This window comes from Phalaenopsis equestris, unplaced genomic scaffold, assembly GCF_001263595.1.
Source record: "Phalaenopsis equestris unplaced genomic scaffold, ASM126359v1 Scaffold000002, whole genome shotgun sequence".
NCBI lineage: Eukaryota > Viridiplantae > Streptophyta > Magnoliopsida > Asparagales > Orchidaceae > Phalaenopsis > Phalaenopsis equestris.
The window spans coordinates 16,698,725-16,719,584 of NW_018164444.1; the positions used below are offsets into that span (position 1 = coordinate 16,698,725).

The 20,860-nt window shown below is 37.8% G+C and overlaps 1 protein-coding gene across 1 annotated transcript in view; it reads right to left on the reverse strand.

The window, feature by feature from the left end:
• LOC110025203 (beta-galactosidase 8) overlaps nucleotides 1–20,860 on the reverse strand; it is an 89,280-nt gene that overhangs the window by 7,623 nt on the left and 60,797 nt on the right. The window contains exon 15 of the mRNA XM_020725530.1: nucleotides 8,923–8,973. Coding sequence (XP_020581189.1) covers nucleotides 8,923–8,973 — 51 coding nt within the window. The remainder of the gene's footprint in view (nucleotides 1–8,922; nucleotides 8,974–20,860) is intronic.

The following is a 20,860-nucleotide window of genomic DNA, read 5'->3' on the forward strand; positions in this document are numbered from 1 at the left end:
TCTATTGTTATCTGAACCTCTGTTCAAAAAAACATTTTTGGGGTGTGCTCAGAGCACGCCCCAAGGAGGAGTGTAAGATCTTCCGCACCAAACCCACGAGGGAGGCGTAAATCACACAGGGCTTATGCCCGGAAAGAACCAAAGCGCAATACATGCTTCATGGGGCGTACGCCCCGCCTCCTAATCGAATAAAAAGGGTTACAAGTCCCTAATTCTAAATAATTATCCGATTCGAGTCACATGAAGTCTCACAGGCACTCTGCTTCCTCCGTCGCACGCAGAGTTCAAACTCGACTTTGAAGATTTCCTTCTTTGACTTCTCCTTCCTCTCCTCCACATAGTAATTGTGCACTAAGCTACGGTTTCTTCCCACTCGCATCATCTGCGTCGACTTCATCCTGCACGTAGGCAATCTTCATCTCACATGCAGGCTCACATACACATGCTTGGATCAGGCTTGTTTGCGACTTCTCCCGCACTCACTTCATGTCCTCTCCCGTACTCGCATTGTCACCCACGAGGTTTGTGATTTTTTAGGTTTTTATAAGTCGTTTTAGTTACACCAGTGTAGAAACAATGAAATTATAAGAGTATTTAATTTATCATTTCACTGTAGCCAGTGAGGTTTGTGATGTTTTGGTTATTGTAGCTTTACAAATTTGATCGTGTTGCGTTTTTTTATGCTTTTGTAAGTTCTTAATTTATCATTTCACCATAGTTACATTGAGGTTACTGTAGCTATGGTAATTTCACTGCAGCTGCTACAATGAATCACAAATTTTTTTTTCTTTCATATTTAATGAGTTGCTGATGATATCCTTCTCGTGCATAAAACGAGAAAAAAAGCCCGATAAAAACTTGAATTATGGAGGTCTACATTGGATTCTAAAGGCCTTCATTTAAGTAGAACTAAAACTGAATACATGGAATGTAATTTTAGTAGTAATAGCTCTAGTGACAGAAGTGACTTTGGGTGATCAAATAATTAAAAGGTGTGAACGATTTAGATATCTTGAGTTCGTTGTTCAAAGCAATGGTGATATAGATCGAGATGTTAATAGTAGAATTCAAGTTGGTTGGTTGAAGTGGAGGAATGCTTCGAGCCTTTTGTATGATAGAAAAGTACGGATTAAACTGAAAGGAAAATTTATAAGACAGTGGTGAGACCTGCAATTCTCTATGGCGCTGAATGTTGGCCTTTAAAAGAGAAGCATAATAATAAGTTAATAAGTTAACAGAGATGAGAATGATTAGATGGATGAGTGGCTTTACACTTAGAGCAAAATGCGAAATGAATATATTCGTGATAGGGTTGGTGTAGCTCCTGTGACGGACAAAATTAGAGAAAGTCATCTTAGATGGTTTGGTCACATTAAATGTCGACCATCTAATTATCCGATTAGGAGAGTAGATGTTTTAGATTCAACTTGTGTTAAGAAAGACAGAGGTAGACCTAGGAAGACTTGAGCATATTGTATAACAAATGATCTTAATTTACTCGAACTAAATAAAAATATGACACTAAACAAGACGCAATGGAGAAAAAGGATTCATGTAGCCGACCCCATGTAATGGGATTAAGGCTTTGTTGTTGTTGTTGTTGTTTCATGTTAAAGATGCGCTAGAGATCACTCTAGATACAATAAACCACAATTTTTTTTTTTCATGTTACAGTAAACCACAAATTTTTTTTCTTTTTTTATGTTTGCAATATGCTGGAGGTTGATTCGATTTGATTTTTTTTTAATGTGTTAGATCGGTCATTAACTTATATTGGAAGGGGAGGATTGTGTGGGCGGTAGTAGTCGCACTAGCAAGAACGACTTTGCATGGCAATATACAACAAGCTTACCCAATGAAAAACATTTCAGATGTAAATTTTGCAATCAGGTGCGTGGTGGAACAATAAACAAGATGAAACAACATCTTGCAGGCACACACAAGAGTTAAGCCATGTAGTAAAGCCGCTACTAAAGTTCAAGAGAGATGAAAGAAAGCATTAGAAGAAGATAAAAAAAGTCAAAACAGAACGTGACAATGTATTAAATGATATTAGAAGCAGTGCAATAAATATTGATGAAGGTCAAAATGCTACAAAATCATCATTAGTTGACTCCTTCCAGATGCCACATAGAGTTAGAGGTCCAATGGATTCCTTCACCACAACACAAGAATGAAATTCTACTCTAAATTCTAAGTGAAAAAAAAGATGAAAGAAAAGAAGCGTTTAGGGCAATTGGTAGAATCTGCCACTCAGGTGGATTGGCGTTTAATGTTGTCATATTACATGTCTATGTGTGAAGCAATTGCTAATTTTGGATCTGGTTTTACTTCATCTACAATGCATAAATTGAGAACTTGGATACTCAAAGAAGGGGATGCTACAATCAATAAGATGTTAAAGGGAGGAGGTGCTACAATCAATAAGATGTTAGAGGAGTATAAGAAGACATGAAGTAAATATAGGTGCTCGATCATGTGAGATAGTTGGACAGATGGAAAACGTAAAATTTTGGTTAACTTTTTTCCTTAAATCTGTGGATGCTCCTAATGCTATAAAAATGTGTGAGTTACAATTCACTTATAATGGGTCAAACTATGTGATGCAAATTATAACAAATAATAGGTCAAACTATGTGAAAGCGGGCACAACATATTTATTGGAAACCATGCGCAGCACATTGTATTGACCTAATGCTAGAGGACATTGAAAAGTTGAAGATTCACGAGAGCACACTTTGTAAAAGCAAATAAGTTATAAAATTTATTTATAGACACACATTAGATCTTAGTTTAATGAGATTTAATACAAAGGAGATGGAACTTGTTCGTCCAACTATCATAAGATTTGCTAAGACATATTTGATTCTTCAAAGCATTTACAAGCAGAAGCAACAACTTCAGACAATGTTCTCCTCAGAAGCTGAGTGTTCTAATCAATGAGCAAAGAAGACGAAAGGTATAAAAGCTCGAGTTGCTATTTTGTTTGATCCATATTTTTGAGGTCATCTTGCATATTGTATCAAAAATGTTGTGACGCTTGTAAATGTTCTAAAACAGGTTGACTCGAAAGAAAGGCCAGCCATGAGTTATATTTATGAGTTAATGGATTCAACAAAGAAAAAATTATTTTTAATTCTGGGCAAAATGAGAAGAAGTATGAACCTATTTGAAGAAAAATTGATGCAAGATGGGAAGTAGAACTTCATAAACCACCACAGGCAACTAGTTTATGAAGTTGATCGAGAAGAAGTACAAGATGGAAAGATGATAAAAAAAAATGATGAAAAAAGAAGTGAAATAAGAAAAGAAAAGAAAAGAAAATAAATTATATTAATTAAAATTGAATTAACTTTAATCTTTATTTAATCCCGCAATAGACTCCCCTTCAAGCAAACAACTGTTCCCGCTTCCCAGTCAGTTAAAAGCAGACGAAGAACGCCACTTTTTCTCTTCCCGCTCTGTGAATTTAAAATTACTACAGAGCGAAGTCTGCGATCAATTCTTCTTCTTCTCCGGTCTAAAATCTGCAAGAAATCGCAAGTCATTGTGACTCTTATGCCTGTTTTCTTCCTATGTTCATGAAATTGCAAGCCCCTTTCTCATTTACCAACGCAAACTTACCTTGCACTGTGTCGTGATCTCCCCAAGCCGCTCCTTGCTTCATCCCAGCGGCACTCTGGCTTCCTCGTCTTCCCAATCGCACGAGACGTGTTAAAAGTCTCCTTCCCGAAACCATTGCTCTGCCCTAGCTCACATTTCTCTGTCGCGATTCTTTTGGTCGTCCTCGTTGCGTCTCCCTCACCCAAACTACAGAGACTCGAAACTCCAAACTTTCTCCCTCCGCACCATTCTCATCCGAGACCATGGAGAGAGACGAAAAAAAGCCGGCACCCGAACTTTCCTACCTATCGCGACCTTCTGCTCTTCCCACCGAAAACCAGTCTTCTTCCTCCGACAAAACCAAACGCTCTACCTTGCACAGCGTCGCTCTGCACTAGCTTGTTCCTCTTTTGCACAATCATACGATCAATCTCTTGCAATGAAGCCATTTGTGTGATCCGATCTCCCCTGCCGCGATCGATGCTTACTGTTGCGTCCTCCAACCACGCCGGATTCCTCCACACCATCTCGCCCTAGCCCTCACGATCCCGAAAACCTTTCCCTGTGCTGCGATCCTCTGGCCGGATTCCCCAAGCCGCTCGAGCGCCCCCTCTGTGCGATCTCTCTTCCTATGCGATGGTTTAAATTTGATTTAAATACTTTCTTAAAATTTGAAATCAGCCGCCACACGATTCGAAATACTCCTGCTAGAAAACAGATTCAAGTTCCAAATGATTTCAAATTTTATAAAAATTTTGTGTTTATCTACCATGTCAAATGATACATCAAATGAAATATCTTAAAATGTAAGTCCACTCCTGAGACTTAGATGAGTAACACTTAAAGATACTCTTGAGTTATCCATACAAGTAAATCAATTATACATATTTTCTAATGCCTTTATGCGCTCTAACCAAAGTATAGAATGTTCAAATATGAGGTTCGAGAATACTACATGAGCTAATCGGGTTGTCTTGTTTATAAAATAAGATCGTAAGTCCCACTATGTCTAAATACGGAAATAAGAATTTACATGTCCAAATCACCCAATAGCCTGATCCTCCTCCTCACAAAGACTGGAGTTGACGAATCTAGTAATGTCAAGATAAATGTTCAAATCCTAAAATAAGGATTTATATGTCCAAATCACCCAACTGATTTGATTCTCCTACAGATAAGAATAAGAGTTGACATGACTTATATTTTGAAAAGCTTAAACTACCAAATCTAAAAGCCTTCCTTTTAAATATAAAAGCTTTGAAATATTCGATTCCCCGATAATGACGGTGTTGATCAAAGATTTTAATCAAAATGGTCAATATTAACCAACTAAGTATTCAAGCTAAAATTCAATCACTAAAAAGCTGAAATCAAATTTCATTCACCCCCAACAACAGTTTGTCGACAATGAAAAATTTCTAATTGACTTCAGTTCACAAAGAGCTAATGTTATATTAAATGTATCCCTATAATTACAATCAAATTAATTGCACGCTAGTAAAGATGTAGCCCAAGTCCTCTGACCACATGGTACTGCAGCCAAATGACACCATAAAATAACAGTTATGACTAGAGCCATCTGACTGAGTGGTTGTCGCCAAATAACACCATTATATTATGGAAACAGTCGTAGCCCGTATGTTCTATAATAACTTTCAATCTTTTGTGTTGTGAATTATAATGGTAGAATTGATTGACATAAAGTCTTTTGTTAGCTAAGGCCGAATTAAATTTATCCCCTTGGCTGCTGAAAAGAATCTTTCTTTCAGGTTAGGTCGGTTGCCTCTATGCATTTTAAAATTTTAATTCTGCTGCTGTTATATGTTAAATATTTAATCATTAATGACTAGATCTCCTGCTGATTGGAGGATGAGATTTGATGGGAAAACACTTAGGTTAATGAATTTTACAATTTGAGTTCTTAGTCTCATATGCAGTTCATCAGGTTGTGAAAGAAATTGAAGCACTTTTGAATCGATAATAAATTTTTTACTTTTTAAAAGTTAAAATTATTATTATTTTCTTTTATAATCACCTATTAAATATAATATTTTTTTTATTTAGATTCATACTAAAAAGAGGAGCAGGTTGGAGCACAAGAAGTTGAATGCTCTGGTATTAATAAGATACAATGCTAAATTAAGGGAGAGAAGTATAAAAAAAACAAGACTTCAATCCAATACTAATAAATGATATAGACTCTGATGATGAGCGATTGTTGAGAAATAATATCCAATGCTTCCACATAAACTTTCTAAGATGAATGAAGATGAATATGTCTTTGATGTTGATGTAATCATAAATATGTCAACAACAAATGCGAATGAAGAATCACAAAATATTAGGCAAATTATAACATTTTAAAAACATTCTCACAAGAAAATGAAGATGAATGAAAAAACAAGTTTCATATTACATTTAATTGTTCTCTACATAAATATGCATTCTTAATTTCTTATATAAAAAGATCCTAAATATTAACGAATATCATTTTGTTTGTGTTTATAATATAGGCAATAATGATAAAGAGAAACAAATTATGAATGCGCTTGAGATTGAACATGATGATGACTTCAATGAAGTGAATAATAAATACAGACAATATGAAGGACCTAGTTGCGATTTGAACACAACTATTGGCGAAGAAGAAGATTTTGATGATGAATTTGAAGCATGAATAACCTTCAAGGATTGAGATCAAATGATTATGAATTTATCTTTTGGCTCAAACATGATTACTTATTTTTGTATGTTTCTACTTTTTTGGGTGAATTTGTGCTAGTATTTTAAAGATTATAATCCTAGAAGACTTGTTTTGTTTATTTTTTATTTTTTTATTATGCACAAATAGTTTATTTTTTCCTTAATGTTTATATTCCTTAATTTTTTTTTATACTATGAGGTTTACGCCCGATGTCTTGGGGCTTATGCCCACCCCATAACAGCTAAAAAGCCCCGCCCAACACCCTTTTAAAACATTGTTTTGAACCAATTTTCTCAACTCCCTAAGGCATGCTCCTGTCGGTGTCTCCAACTATGGGTGACTGTCTGACTCGTGGTGATTGTTTGCTCTATTTCTACCGCCTTTTCACTTTCAATGCTAAGGTTCGAACATTCCAAGTGATCAATAAAGCTGCAACTGTACCAAATTGGTAATAGTGGAATTTAAGCCCCTAGATAACGGGATATGGTGTATTCCTTCGGCTCGACCAAATCACACTTCATCTAAAACTGGTCAAATTGCGTCATGAACTCCATAAATAGGCTTCTCTGATGCAGGTGATGGAGTCTCAAAAACATATCCTAACACTAGTGAGGAGGTAGATATTTTCTTTACATCGTCTACCGCATCTTCTCTCACTTGGTAATCTTATTATTACCTTCTTTTCCTTTGCCTCTGCAAGTTATCCCATCACAAGGAGACACACTTTCTCAATTTGATAGCTGCAAGCTTCACCTTTTTATCTTTTGGCACCTCTTTGTACTCAAAGATCATCTCAATTGATTGTACTCATTTGATAAAATCATCTGGATGTATATCTCCATCAAACTTTGGCATATCAACCTTTATTCCAAAGTCCTCGAGTCCTCCATATGTGGGTTCCTCTCTTGCACTCCTCTGATACTGAAGCGTCGCAACCTTTCTGCTTCGTCACTGAAATCCTCCTTATGGAAGGGGTTGAAATTCTCGTCTCTTTCGTCTCTTCGACTTACTCGGTCACCATCAAGGATAAGCCCCCCTAGGTTTCATCCTCAATGTCTGCCAGTCTCTACTGAAGTCGACAGATCTCTTGCTGTATCTCTTCTCGAGTTGGCTAGGACATGTATCTCTTCTCGAGTTGGCTAGGACATGTATCTCTTTGGTGACATGGCCAGAGTTTAGAGTTGAGAAGTGAAAGAGGGCGTAAATATTGATCTAGGGTTGCTGATTTTGAAAACCAACTAAGTGAAATTAAGGTTAGGTCAAAATTTGACTATGGTTTGGGAATAGGAAAAAAAAATTTTTGGAGGAGTAAGGCAAATGCTAGGAAACCTGAGGATGAGACTAGGATTAGACTAGCTCAGGTATCGAATAATACCGAAGTTAACCAAAAAATCCATTAAGAAAACAAATTTTATCAATCAAACAAACAATGTATTACATTTATGACCACACAACAAAAATAAAACACAACACAACATAAAGATCTCACTAGGACGAGTTAGGGCATTAGGTGGAGTGAAGAGGACATAGCTTGAGGTAGTGGACGGCGATGGACGTGGTGTCGATAAGAGGTAGTAGGTAGGAGAAACATGTGGCTGGTACGTTTGGGGGATAAGCAAGCAAAAAGGCAAGTAGAGGGGTGGTCAATTGGAGAGGCAGGTTGAGTGCAGATTATGACAACATTGTAGCAGGGCAATTGGAGGGGAAAAGGGCGGTAGATCCTGCCCCATTAGAAGGCTGGCCAGTCCAGCCTCCCTGCCAGTCCCGCGGCAGTAATTTTTTGCAATTGTTCATGTTGTACTTTTCCTATGATTGATAATAAAAAAATGTCAGTTAAAAAAGAACATGGCCTTAAATATGAATGAACTTCAGGATTATGGTGGCAAGCAACAAAAATTCATGTAAAAATGTACACAATAAATAAGATGTTTTTCTAGCATATGACACTATGATTAATTGTGACACATTTATAAAAAATACAGATCAATCACATGAAAGTTCTAATAGAATTGGTCATAACAAAAATGGTCCCTTTTTTGGACTCACCTCCCTTCCAATAGATAAGGGTGTGGCAATAGGGAAATTGGAAAGGATGGGAGGCCTAGGTAAGATGGCAACAAGAAGGAAAAGGAAAGAAACACACCTTTTCACCATCATATACAGTCCTACAAAGGAAAAGAGGGACGCCAACAACTATCTAAACAGAAATCTCAGTAAAAATTGCGGCCTTAGACAGTAACACATTTATTTTTAACAAGTAAAATAGGGTAAGGGGAAAAGGGCGGTAGATCCTGCCCCGTTAGAAGGCTGGCCAGCCCAGCCTCCCTGCCAGTCCCACGGCTGTAATTTTTTGCAATTACTCATATTGTACTTTTCCTATGATTGATAATAAAAAATGTCAGTTAAAAAAGAACAAGGCATGAAATATGAATGAACTTCAGGATTATGGTGGAAAGCAACAAAAATTCATGTAAAAATGTACACAATAAATAAGATGTTTATCTAGCATATGACACTATGATTACTCGTGACACATTTATAAAAAATACAGATCAATCACATGAAAGCTCTACTAGATTTAGTCATAACAAAAATGGTCCCTTTCTCGGACTCACCTTCCTGTCGTAAATGTATGGTCCATAATTTATGCGCCCCATGTTTTCCACCTATATTAGAAATACTAACAGCATAAGACAAAATTGCAATGCTAGACAAGTAAGATAGTATTTAAAGGTGAACATGAATATTTTCACATTATTTCTTTCGAGTAGTAGACTAAAGTATAGCAAGAACAAACGAATAGAATGAGAATTCCCGTGTAACATAAAGAAGTTCACACATGATGGTTAAAAAGAGAAAATCAGAGACAACTAAATAATACATATGCTTGAAAACGATTATAAAGAATAAGATGAAATTGGAGTGCGTTATCTTTAAGTTACAACAAGCATGATTATGCAGAACTGAATTCTATGACTTGCTGTTGAAAAACTCAAGTTATGTATGAACTTAGTTCTTAATACATGGGAGAAGGTGGAGTAGTTTCGTAATTAAGGAACTTAGTTGTTACAGGGTGGCTTGTCTAGATATACTTCCATGCCTTGCGTTAGAAAACCAGTTTTTGGAGAGTTGTTTTGGGTATAGCCGGGGAACTGGGGATGATTCCCTAATTTTGGAGACATTTAGTGGAGAGCAGATCATAGTTAAGTCCGAGAACTCGGCTACCATGATCCCCAATGCCCATAAGCCTTATCTTTTGATTTGATTTACTGAAGCTGTTCAGCAGTTTTCCAGTGGCTGGAGGGATTTCCGCTAGCAGCATTTTGGAAGGAAAATTTTTTACAGTTTTCAAATTATGGCTACAATAAATTCTTATGCGGTATTTTGTAGTAACATGGTACAGAACTACCAACTATGAGCTAGACAGAGGTCTGCTGTTTGCGGAATCTGCGAAAACATTTTTATTTTATTTACATTATTTCTTTAATTAGTTTTCTTCCTAAGATTCTTCCTCCTTAGTTTTACCTATTTCTCTAGTTTCTAATTAAATATTTACATTGAGGAAACTTACTATAATTAATATTATTATTGTTATTAGAGTTTATGAATTTGAGTGTTTCTCTCTCAATTTTGCCCTCCGAGTGTGGTATTTTTTACTCTTGCAAGTAGTGTGTCTGTAGCTTGCCTAAAAAAAGGTGTTAGAACCCCCTAGCCGTCTACGACAAGCCGATTCATTATCCGTCACTAATTTTCAGCCGAGCAGCCATCCAATTATCCCTTCCGGTTCACAATCCAGCCGCTTGAATCTCATTGAATCACTGTTTGATCGCTATTTACAGCCGGGGCAACACCTGACGGCATCAAACCTGATGTTCCACATCATATTTCAGCTGCTGAACACCTCATAGCATTTCCAAGCCTCGCCAACCGCCCATATATTCATTCTCTTGCTTCTCCACAACCATTTTTCCGCTTAATCCCCTTCCTAAATAGTTTCTAGACGTCGTATACCTATATCATTTGGTATCAAATCCCAATAATCCCAAGATCTTTAGAGTTTTGTCTCTCTTGCCACAAACAAAAATTCCAATTAACCTAACCTAACGCCCCACTAACGCGGGGCTTGGCTAAACCGGCCAAACCTTGTTCGGTGGAGTGTCAGTCTAGCAAGGGGCTGAACCGGCAGGCTATTCCAATGGGTGGGAACTACCACACTCTTCCAGGTTGCTGCCAACCTCATCCTACCTCCTCGCTAAGCTGCTCCAAGCTTGCTGCCCTTCCCGAGGACCACAAACCCCCCCCTACCCCCTTTCCGAGGACCCGGTGGGTGGCAGGTTTGGGGTTTGAAAGCATGGGGCGGTCGGCGAAGCTACAAGTAATGGGGGAGAAGGGTGCGGGCTGCTGGGGAAACAAACCAGACGACAACGGGGATGGTTGTCGGTGGTCGGGAAGGCTGGGCAGCGAGGCTGACAACAGGTGGAGGGGGAACAAGTAGCTGGTAGGTGGGAGGGAAAGCTGGACAATAGTTAAAAGGGCAGGGGAAGTGCGGCCGGTGTTGGGAGAGGTCGGCAGGGAGGTCTAGAGAGGAAAATCGATGGCCGGAAGGTTTGGGGAGTAGGAAGCGAGGAGATTGGAAAAGATACAACACCACATCTGAGAATGATACAGCCAGAGCACCACTACCTCGGATGATACAACCCAAGAACAGAGAAAACAACTTCGCACAGGAACCTGAAATCCGAAACACAACAAAACTAAGCCCTAACTCCAATGGGGGAAATAACAGCAAAGAAAAGCTCCCATAAGGAAATCACAGAAAAGAAAAGTGGGAGAGGGGGCTGGCAGCATTGTTGCCCCTCTATAGGCCATCCGATCTAGTTGGGGCTTGGACCAATGCCGTATGCCAACTAGTTCAGCCGGCTGGCTTTCCTGAACCCATGTTTGGAGTTTTCCTGCACCGAGTAAGATGATGCCCCCCTGGCGGGGGTCCTAGCGAGAGATTGATCATTTGATGCATTTTTTTATTCTTGCTTTGCGTCTTGATAGTAACCCGTTGCCTTTCAGCAATAATATTTTCATTCCTATTGTGGTTTTGTATTAATTGGTATCAGAGCTAGCCAAATCCCAATTTTAGCCTAGGCTTTCCTAGCATCCGCTTTATTTTTCTACCAATTTTATTTTTTTTTTATATCATCAACCACCACTTTCAAACCAAAACCCTCATCATGCCACCACAGAGATATATGTCGGAACCTAACTGAAATGAGATTCAATGGGAGAACCATCGACTTCAACAGAGGCTCGTAGAGATTGATGCTAGAACCCAGGGAGAGATAACCCTTGAACACGATCTAGAGAGTCCGAGGGGAGAAAGGGACGAGGAACTGAATCTGCTCCACAGATAAGACATCAGTGATGAAGACTACTGATCCCGTCGCTTCAAAATTCAATATCGGAGGAGGCCCCACATATGGAGGATACATGGACTTCAATATCAAAGTGGATCTACGAGAGATTGATAGAGGTATGGATCTAGAAAACTTTTGTCGTTGGTCACAATCTGTTGAGCGAATCTTCAAATATAAGAAAGTGTCAGAGGATCAACAACAACAAAGCCTTAATCCCACTACGTGGGGTAGGCTACATGAATCATTTTTCTCCATTGCATCCTATTTAGTGTCATATTTTCATTTAGTTCTTGTAAATTAAGATCATTTTTTATACAATAAGCCAAAGTCTTCCTAGGTCTACCTCTGCCTTTCTTAACACAAGTCGAATTTAAAACATCTACTCTCCTAATCGGATCATCAGATGGTGGACGTTTAATGTGACCAAACCATCTAAGACGATTTTCTATAATTTTGTCCATCACAAGAGCTACACCAACACTATCACAGATATAATCATTTCGCATTTTGTCTCTAAGGGTAAAGCCACTCATCCACCTAATCATTCTCATCTCGACAACACTTAACTTATTATTATGCTTCTCTTTTAAAGGCCAACATTCAGCGCCATAGAGCATTGCAGGTCTCGCCACCGTCTTATAAAATTTTCCTTTCAGTCTAAGCCGTACTTTTCTATCACACAAAAGGCCCGAAGCATTCCTCTACTTCAACCAACCAACTTGAATTCTACTATTAACATCTCACCATCACTTTGAACAACAGACCCAAGTTATCTAAATCGTTCACAACTTTTAATAATTTGATCACCCATAGTCACACTTCTGTCACTAGAGCTACTACTACTAATAAAATTCCATTCAATGTATACAGTTTTAGTTCTACTTAAATGAAGACCTTTAAACTCCAATGTAGACCACCATAAATCAAGTTTTTCCTAGGCTTTTTCTCTCGTTTTATCCATGAGAAAGATATCATCAGCAAAAAACATACACCGAGGTACATCCTCCTGTAGATGTCCAGCAAGACCATCCATAACTAAAGAAAAAAGATATGGGCTTAAAGTCGATCCCTGATGTAATCTAACAAGAATAGGAAAATATTTGGTCAATCCTCCTTCCGTTTGAACAAAAGTAACAACTTTGGTATACATATCTTTAATGACTTGAATATAAGTCATATCAACACCTTTCTTCTCAAGAACTCTCCAAAGGATATCTCTTGGAACCTTATCGTAAGCTTTTTCTAAATCAATAAAAGTCAAATGTAGATTCTTCTTATTATCTCCAAAGTATATCTCTTGGAACCGTATCGTAAGCTTTTTCTAAATCAATAAAAGTCAAATGTAGATTCTTCTTATTATCTCCAAAGTATATCTCTTGGAACCGTATCGTAAGCTTTTTCTAAATCAATAAAAATCAAATGTACATTCTCCTTATTATCTCTGTACATATCTTTAATGACTTGAATATAAGTCATATCAACAACTTTCTTCTCAAGAACTCTCTAAAGGATATCTCTTGGAACCTTATCGTAAGCATTTTCTAAATCAATAAAAATCAAATGTAGATTTTCCTTACTATTTCTGAACTTCTCAATCAAACCTATCAATAAATATATAGCTTCCATAGTAGACTTGTCCGACATAAATCCAAATTGATTATGAGAAATCTTTGTAATGCGTCTTAGCTTATGTTCAATTACCTTCTCCCATAACTTTAAAGTATGACACATCAAGTTAATTCCTTTATAATTTGCACACTCTTGTGCATACACTTTATTCTTAAAAATAAGGACCAAAATACTCTTCCTCCACTCCTCAGGCATCTTTTTAGTTTTTAAAATAATATTAAAGACTTTAGTAAGCCATGAAACTCCCAAATCTCCTAAATATTTCCAAAATTCAATTGGGATATCATCAGGCCCTACAGACTTTCCACCCTTTGTTTTCTTTAAAGCCTCTTCAACTTCTTTTTTACTAATGCAACGGTAAAACTAAAACGTTTTATTATTATTCACGATATTAAGATCACTAAAGTCGATCGTATTTTCAAAAATTTCATTAAAAAGTTTATCAAAATAACTCACCCACCTATGTTGAATATCTTTTTATAAGAAAAGTACTTTTTGATTTTCATCTTTAATACACTTTACTTGAGTTAGATCTTTACTTTTATTTTCTCTTTGTTTGGCTAGTTTATAGATATATTTTCACCCTCTTTAGTATCTAATCTATTATAAAGATCATTAAAAACAAAATTTTTAACATCACAGAATGTTCTTTTAGACTCTCTGTTGGTCATTTGATCTTTTTCCCATTTCTCTAAGCTTTTACATTTAAACCAACTTTTATAACATAACTTCTTATAATTTATCTTTTCTTGCACATTATTATTCCACCACAAACTATTTTTATTTATAAATACTTTTTCTTTTGATTCTCCAAGCACATCTTTTACTACTTGTTTAACAGTGTTTGTTATTTTATCCCACATAACATTTGCTTCTTCATGCACATCCCAAAATTTGAAATCTTGAATTTTACTCATAAAATTAATTTTATTTGTGTTTTTTATGTTCACCCATCTACATATATTAAATTTAAAACATAGTTTCCAGCAATCGTTGTATATAAAGCATACAACTTTTCATCTTAAAATCATTCTTTATTTTACAACTTTTCATCTTAAAATCCAGAACTAATAAACGATGTTGGGTACTTAAATTCCTTACAATCTTCACCTTACAATCTTCACAATCTCGACGATCTCTTCTTTTCATAAGAAAATAATCAATTTGTGTTTTATTAGATCCACTCTTATAAGTAATAAGATGCTCATCTCTTTTCTTGAAAAAAGTACTAGTAATAACAAAATCATACGCTAAAACAAAATCGTAGCCGCCATGAGTATTTCTAAAGTCTTCTACCACTCTACCGACATGTCCATTTAAATTTCCTCCAAAAAAAATTCTTTCTTCAAGGGGTATCATTTGTATTAAGTCTTCTAAGTCGTTCCAAAATTTATCTTTAGACTTTGTATCTAAACCTATTTGAGGAGCATAAACACTTATAATATTAAAAATCTTAGTATCAATGATAATCTTAAGGGCTATAATTATATCTTCAACTCTATTAATTTTTACAACATTATCTTTCAAACTCTTATCTATAATTACACCTACACAATTTATAATGCGACTCTTATTGGAATACTAAAGTTTAAAACCTAAATTATCAATCGCCTTAGCCTTTTCTCCAGCCCATTTAGTTTATTGAATATATAAAATATTAATTTTCATATGAATCATAATGTCAACTAATTCCATTAATTTATCATTGAGAGTACCTATATTTCAGGATCCTATCATAATATTAGTTTCATTAGATTCATGAACTAACTTCTTTACTCGCATTCGTCCGTAATGTGAAAACTCTTGCTTATTTGATACTACAACTGGCCGCCGGTGTTGTTGCCCTTGCACATTTTTCACTGTATTTAGGCTATACAGTGTGTCGCTTCTAAGAGATGCCCTAACACTTACACAATGATCAAAATGATTCATGTCATGATTTTTTTCGACAAGTTTTACGCTGACTGTCGACTACCTAACGCAACTCTCCACTTTTCACATCCAGGCTTGGGACCAACAATGACAGTGTTAAGTGTCAGAGGATAAATAAGTAAAATTAACAGCTATCAATTTGAAAAGGAACGCCTCTCAGTGGTGGGAAAATTTGCAGAAACAGGAAAAAAAAAAGACAGTAATAAGATTACCAAGTGAAAAAAGATGAAGAGAAAGATGTAGAGGAAATACCTTCAACATCATTACCGTCAGAATATGTTCTGAGACTCCACCACCTGTAACAAAAAGATCTTTCAGTGGAGGGGTCACAACACAGTTCGACCAGTTGCAAATGAAGTGTGAGTTGGTTGAGTTAGGAGAACACACCATAGCTCGATACCTGGGGGGCTTGAACCCCGCTATTAACAATGTTGTGTAGTTATAGTCATTCTGATCATTAAGGGATGTCCAAACCTTAGTCATGAAGGTAGAAAGACAACAAAAATAGAGCATATAACAATCTTCATTGAGATGGCAATCTTTAGTCAGACGATCATATACATCTACAGTGACCAACAAGGGTATCTCTAGGGGAGTTGGCAAGACAAGACAGAAGAATGACAAGACAAATCTAAGTGAAAAGAAGCCCGAAAAAGGGTAGCTCTTCAAGTATAATGCCTGCTATGAGGTGTTTTAGGTGTCAAGGCGATGTCCCACAAGTTGAGTTGTCTCGTTCACAAATCGGGGCGTCGTCGAGGAGGTGGAGGACGAGGAGTCAGAGGATAGTCCAGAGGAAGAGCTTTAGCTCTAAGGAGATGACGGAAAGATGTTAGTCATATGGAGAGTTCTGCAGTTAGAGCCAGAGAGAGATCAAACTTGGCTGAGGCACAATATCTTTAGCACCAAGTGTACGGTAAAAGGGCAGAGTTTATGGTTTGATTATCGATGGTGGGAGTTATGAAAATGTGGTTAGTGTCCACACTGATGGTGAAGAAATTATGATTGACCACACAACAACATCTTAGCCCTATTCCCTTACTTGGTTGAAGAGTAGGCACAAGATACACATAGATCACCAGGGTTTGGTTGAATTTTCAATTGGGGATCAGTTATAGGAGCAAGTGTGGTGTGACGTGGTTCCAATGGACGAGTTTCATATTCTGTTGGGGAGACTTGGCAGTTCGACCACATGGCTTAGCACGATAGCTTCAAGAATACTTACTCTTTTAAAAAGGATGGAAAATGCATCTCAAGGGTTAGCTTCATGCAGTTAGTTTGGGTTGCTTTAATAGCACCAGCATTGGTCTTACCAGAAGGAACTGAAAAGAAGTGTGAGATACAAGCACCGCTACAACCACTACTACATAACTTTAAAAATGTGATGACCGACAATCTTCTAGAGGGATTACCACCACTGAGGAACATTCAACACGCCATACATCTCATAGCAGTATCAGTGTTGTCAAACCGAACTGCCTACAGATTGAGACCTGCGAAGTACAAGAAGTTGCAGTGACAGGTACAAGATCTCGTCGCGAGAGAGTTGGTTAGAAAGAGTACTAGCCCATGTGTTGTCCTTACCATGATGGTACCCAAGAAACGCCCAATACTTTTATGAGGTTGATAAATCAAGTATTCCAGACCCACACACTAGGAAATTTGTGACGGTATACTGTGAAGACATTATGACATACAACCGATTCGAGAAGGAACACTTACAACACCTGAGGGAACTATTGGAGATGTTGCTAGCAGAAAAGTTAGATGTCCATGCAAAGAAATGTCACTTTATGATGGCCCAGGTGTATTTTTTGGGTTTGTGTCTAATGCAGACACACAGATGAATCCTACAAAGATCGAGACTATTGTGAGCTGGACTGCACCGCAGTTGTTCACCGAGCTGAGGCAGTTTTTGGGACTAGTATCATTTTACAGGCGATTCAACAGGAGCTTCAATACCATCAGTGGCCCCCTGACAAAACTTTTGAAGAGAGAAATTCGAATGGACAAAGTCAACTCAAAATAGTTTCAATGCACTCAAGGAAAAGGTGACCCAGACACCAGTCTTGACATTACTGGATTTCAACCAACTATTAGAGGTAGTGTAATGCATTTTGCGTGGGGATAAAAGCAGTGTCGAGGCACGGAGGTCACCTCATCACCTTTTTAAGTGAAAAACTTAAGGATTTTAGAAGAAAATACTCGATGTACATCAATGAAATTCAAGCCATTGTGAGAGCTATTAAGCATTGGAGATATTATCTAATGAAGAGCGAGTTCATGTTCATGGATCACAAAGCCTTAAATTCTTAATCAGCTAGAGCAAACTGAAGGAGCGACACACAACTTGGATAGAGTTCCAACATTGTTCCAGTTCGTGCTTAAGCATAAGGTAGGGATTCAGAACCGGGTAGGAGATGCATTGAGTCGCCATCACTTACTGATCACAACAATGTAGGCTCGAGTCATGGGCTTTGAGGTAATGAAGGACCTATCCGAGACAGGCGAGAATTTTGAAAAAATCTAAGAACAGTGTCAGGAGGAGCCTACCGAGCAGTACTCTGAAGTTGATGGATCTTGTTTTACTCGAGTAAGTTGTGCAGTCATAAATGTTTGTTGAGGGAGTCCATTATTTAAGAAAGCCACAATGGAGGACTCACATAGCATTTTGGCCGGGACAAGAACTCGCACTGAAGAGAGAAAACCTCTTTTGCCCCAACTAGCGAGAGATGTGAAGCCGCACGTCAGACAATGCAGAATTTGTCATATGCCAAAAAGACCAGGCGGCTAAATGCAGGATAATACACCGCATTATCAGTACCAGAGTCACCGTGAGTGGATGTCAGCATTGATTCTATAATTGGACTTCGAAGGACACTAGAACAAGGATTCATTCATGGTCGTGGTGTATCGATTCTTGAAAATTACGCATTTCGTACCCTGCCACTAAACACTAGATGCATCACATGTCGCTGACTTGTATTTCACGATATACCCATGATCGTCACTTCAAACAAGGATGTCAAGTTTCGAAGTCACTATGGGGAAAGCTAAGCACTAAACTTCAATTCAGTTCCACAGCCCACCCCCAATGGACGGTCAGATGGAGGTAGTAGACAGAATCCTTGGAAATCTGCTTAGATGCTTTGTTGGGAAGAATATCAAGCAGTGGAGTTTGATTCTAGCTTAGGATGAGTTTGCGTACAATAGATCCATGAATCAAATTACAGGTTGCAACCCATTTAAATTTGTGAATGGGCACAACTCGCTCACTTCACTTGAATTAGTATCACTCCAGCTGATGTCATATATTAGTTAGGATGCCAAGGAATAGGTGCACGAGATTCACAAACTCTACGGAGAGGTCGGAAAAAGATCACTAAGCAGAATTACAAGTACTAGGCATAGGCGAACAAGACAAGAAAAAAAGTAACCTTTAAAGAAGAAGATAGTGTGGATCCGAATGAAGAAAGAGAGATTCAGAGTAAGAACATTTAGAAAACTTAAGCCCAGAGCATACCGACCTTTCAGAATACTTCGGAAGTTGAATGATAATGCATATAAGATCGACCTGCCAGGATACTACAATTTTCTGCCACGTTCAATGTTGCGGACTTGACACCGTACTACGAAAACCCTGAAACTTCGATGAATGAAATCGAGGCTCCCCCAATTCTGAAAGACTGACATAGGGCTTGGCTGAACTAATCCAACCCGATTCAGTTGGGTGTTGATATAGCAGGAGGTTGGACTGGCCTGCTATTCCAATGGGCAAGATCTATTGCCCCTTTCCCCACATCTCCTATTCTACCTCCCCTACCCCTTTCATATCAAAATTGAACCCTTTTCCCTACTACTATCACCTTTCAAACCTTCCCTCAACCCCTCACACTTATCCAAAAACCGTCACCACTGGGTCCTATCGCGAGATTAATCGTTTGTTGTGTTTTTTTGTTCTTGCTTTAAGTCTTGATTGTAACTATTGACTTTCAGCAATAATATTTGCATTCCTATTGTGAGTTAGGTTAACTTCAGAATCACCCAACCACTAAAATAAATGTTTGTCACAAATCATTCATATTGCAATTCCTAGCCCCACCATTTAAAATTTTCAAAATTCAATTTTCCCGATTCCAAAAAAAAAATCCACCCCACCTCCTTTTGCCAAAATCCTATACCTTCACTAAACCTTAAATTTGCAATCCTACATCTTCCGGAAATTTGATCAAGAGAAAAAGACACAATGTCTCGTACGAGAAACATGCAAAGATGTGTTTAGGAGATCATTATGAAGGACATACAAAAAGAAATTCGCCAATTGCAACAAAGGTTTGCCACCTATGAGAGGAGAAAATCTAGAGAAATTACCATAGCCACAAAAGTGACTCGCTAGATCAAAGGAAGAAAGTGAATCATTTTCATCGAGAAGTTTCCAATGACAATGAATCACTACCTCGATTCGACATGGATTATTAGAGGAGAAGCCAGTATCTTGGAGTAAATGTGAATTTACTGGATTTTGAAAGTCACTTTTGACATGGATCTAGATGTCGAGTTGCTCCATGCAGTGGAGTAAATTTTTTAGTACAAGGATGTTCCACGTGATGAGATTTAAATTGACAGTCATTAAGCTTAGAAAAAAATGTTTCATAGTGATGAGAGAACCTAAAGCATTTTTGACGGTGTGAATGGAAAGGTAAAATTACTACCTGGTCCAAAATGAAATGAAAGATGCAGTGCAAAAAACATCCCTCACATTACAACAGAATATGTACATAAGACTCCAGCACCTCCGTTAGAGATTATTCTGTGGAGGAGTACACCGCTAAGTTAGAGCAACTGATGTTGAAGTCTGGGCTAATGGAGCTTGAGCTGAACGCCATAGCTCAATATTTGAAGGGATTGAGATCGTCCATTGCCAAGGTGATATATTTGTAGCCTTATTGGAAAATATAAGATGTCCAAACTCTAGCCTTGAAGGTAGAGAGACAATACAGTAGTATCAGTTCCACACGACCCTTCAAATGGAGTTTAATCATCAAATCAGGAAATAAGCATGCACCCAGTGGAGCACCCAAGACGAGTCGACCAAAGGAGGAACCCGTATAGAGTAGAAAAAATGGAGCCCGTCAATACTCCTAATTCTATTTTCGTCAGTAAATGCTTCAAGTATCAAAATTTTGATCACATAGTTCCTAATTGCCCAAATAAAAGAGCAATCCCTTTCGTTGAGCAAAGAGCAATTGAAAAAATGGACATTGACACAAGAAGTACTGAAGAACGGGAGGATGCAAAGGAGATCTAGCTTGTTGTCGATAAGAATGATTCAAGTGATTCAAATTGAGCCCATGAAATATACTTTAGCTGGATTAACATTGGTTGTCCTAGAAGGTACCACATCTACGATAATGGGAGTTCATACAAAGTTTGAGAATGTGGTACCACGAATTATCTTTTTGCAGGCATTAAGTGGAGCATCAACAGGAATGACATTAGGCGTCCAGGAGGGTCACGACTTTGAGAAGTCGACACTAGCCACATGACAACACCAGATAAGAAATTTCAGGTTTTTAAGACAGTTCAT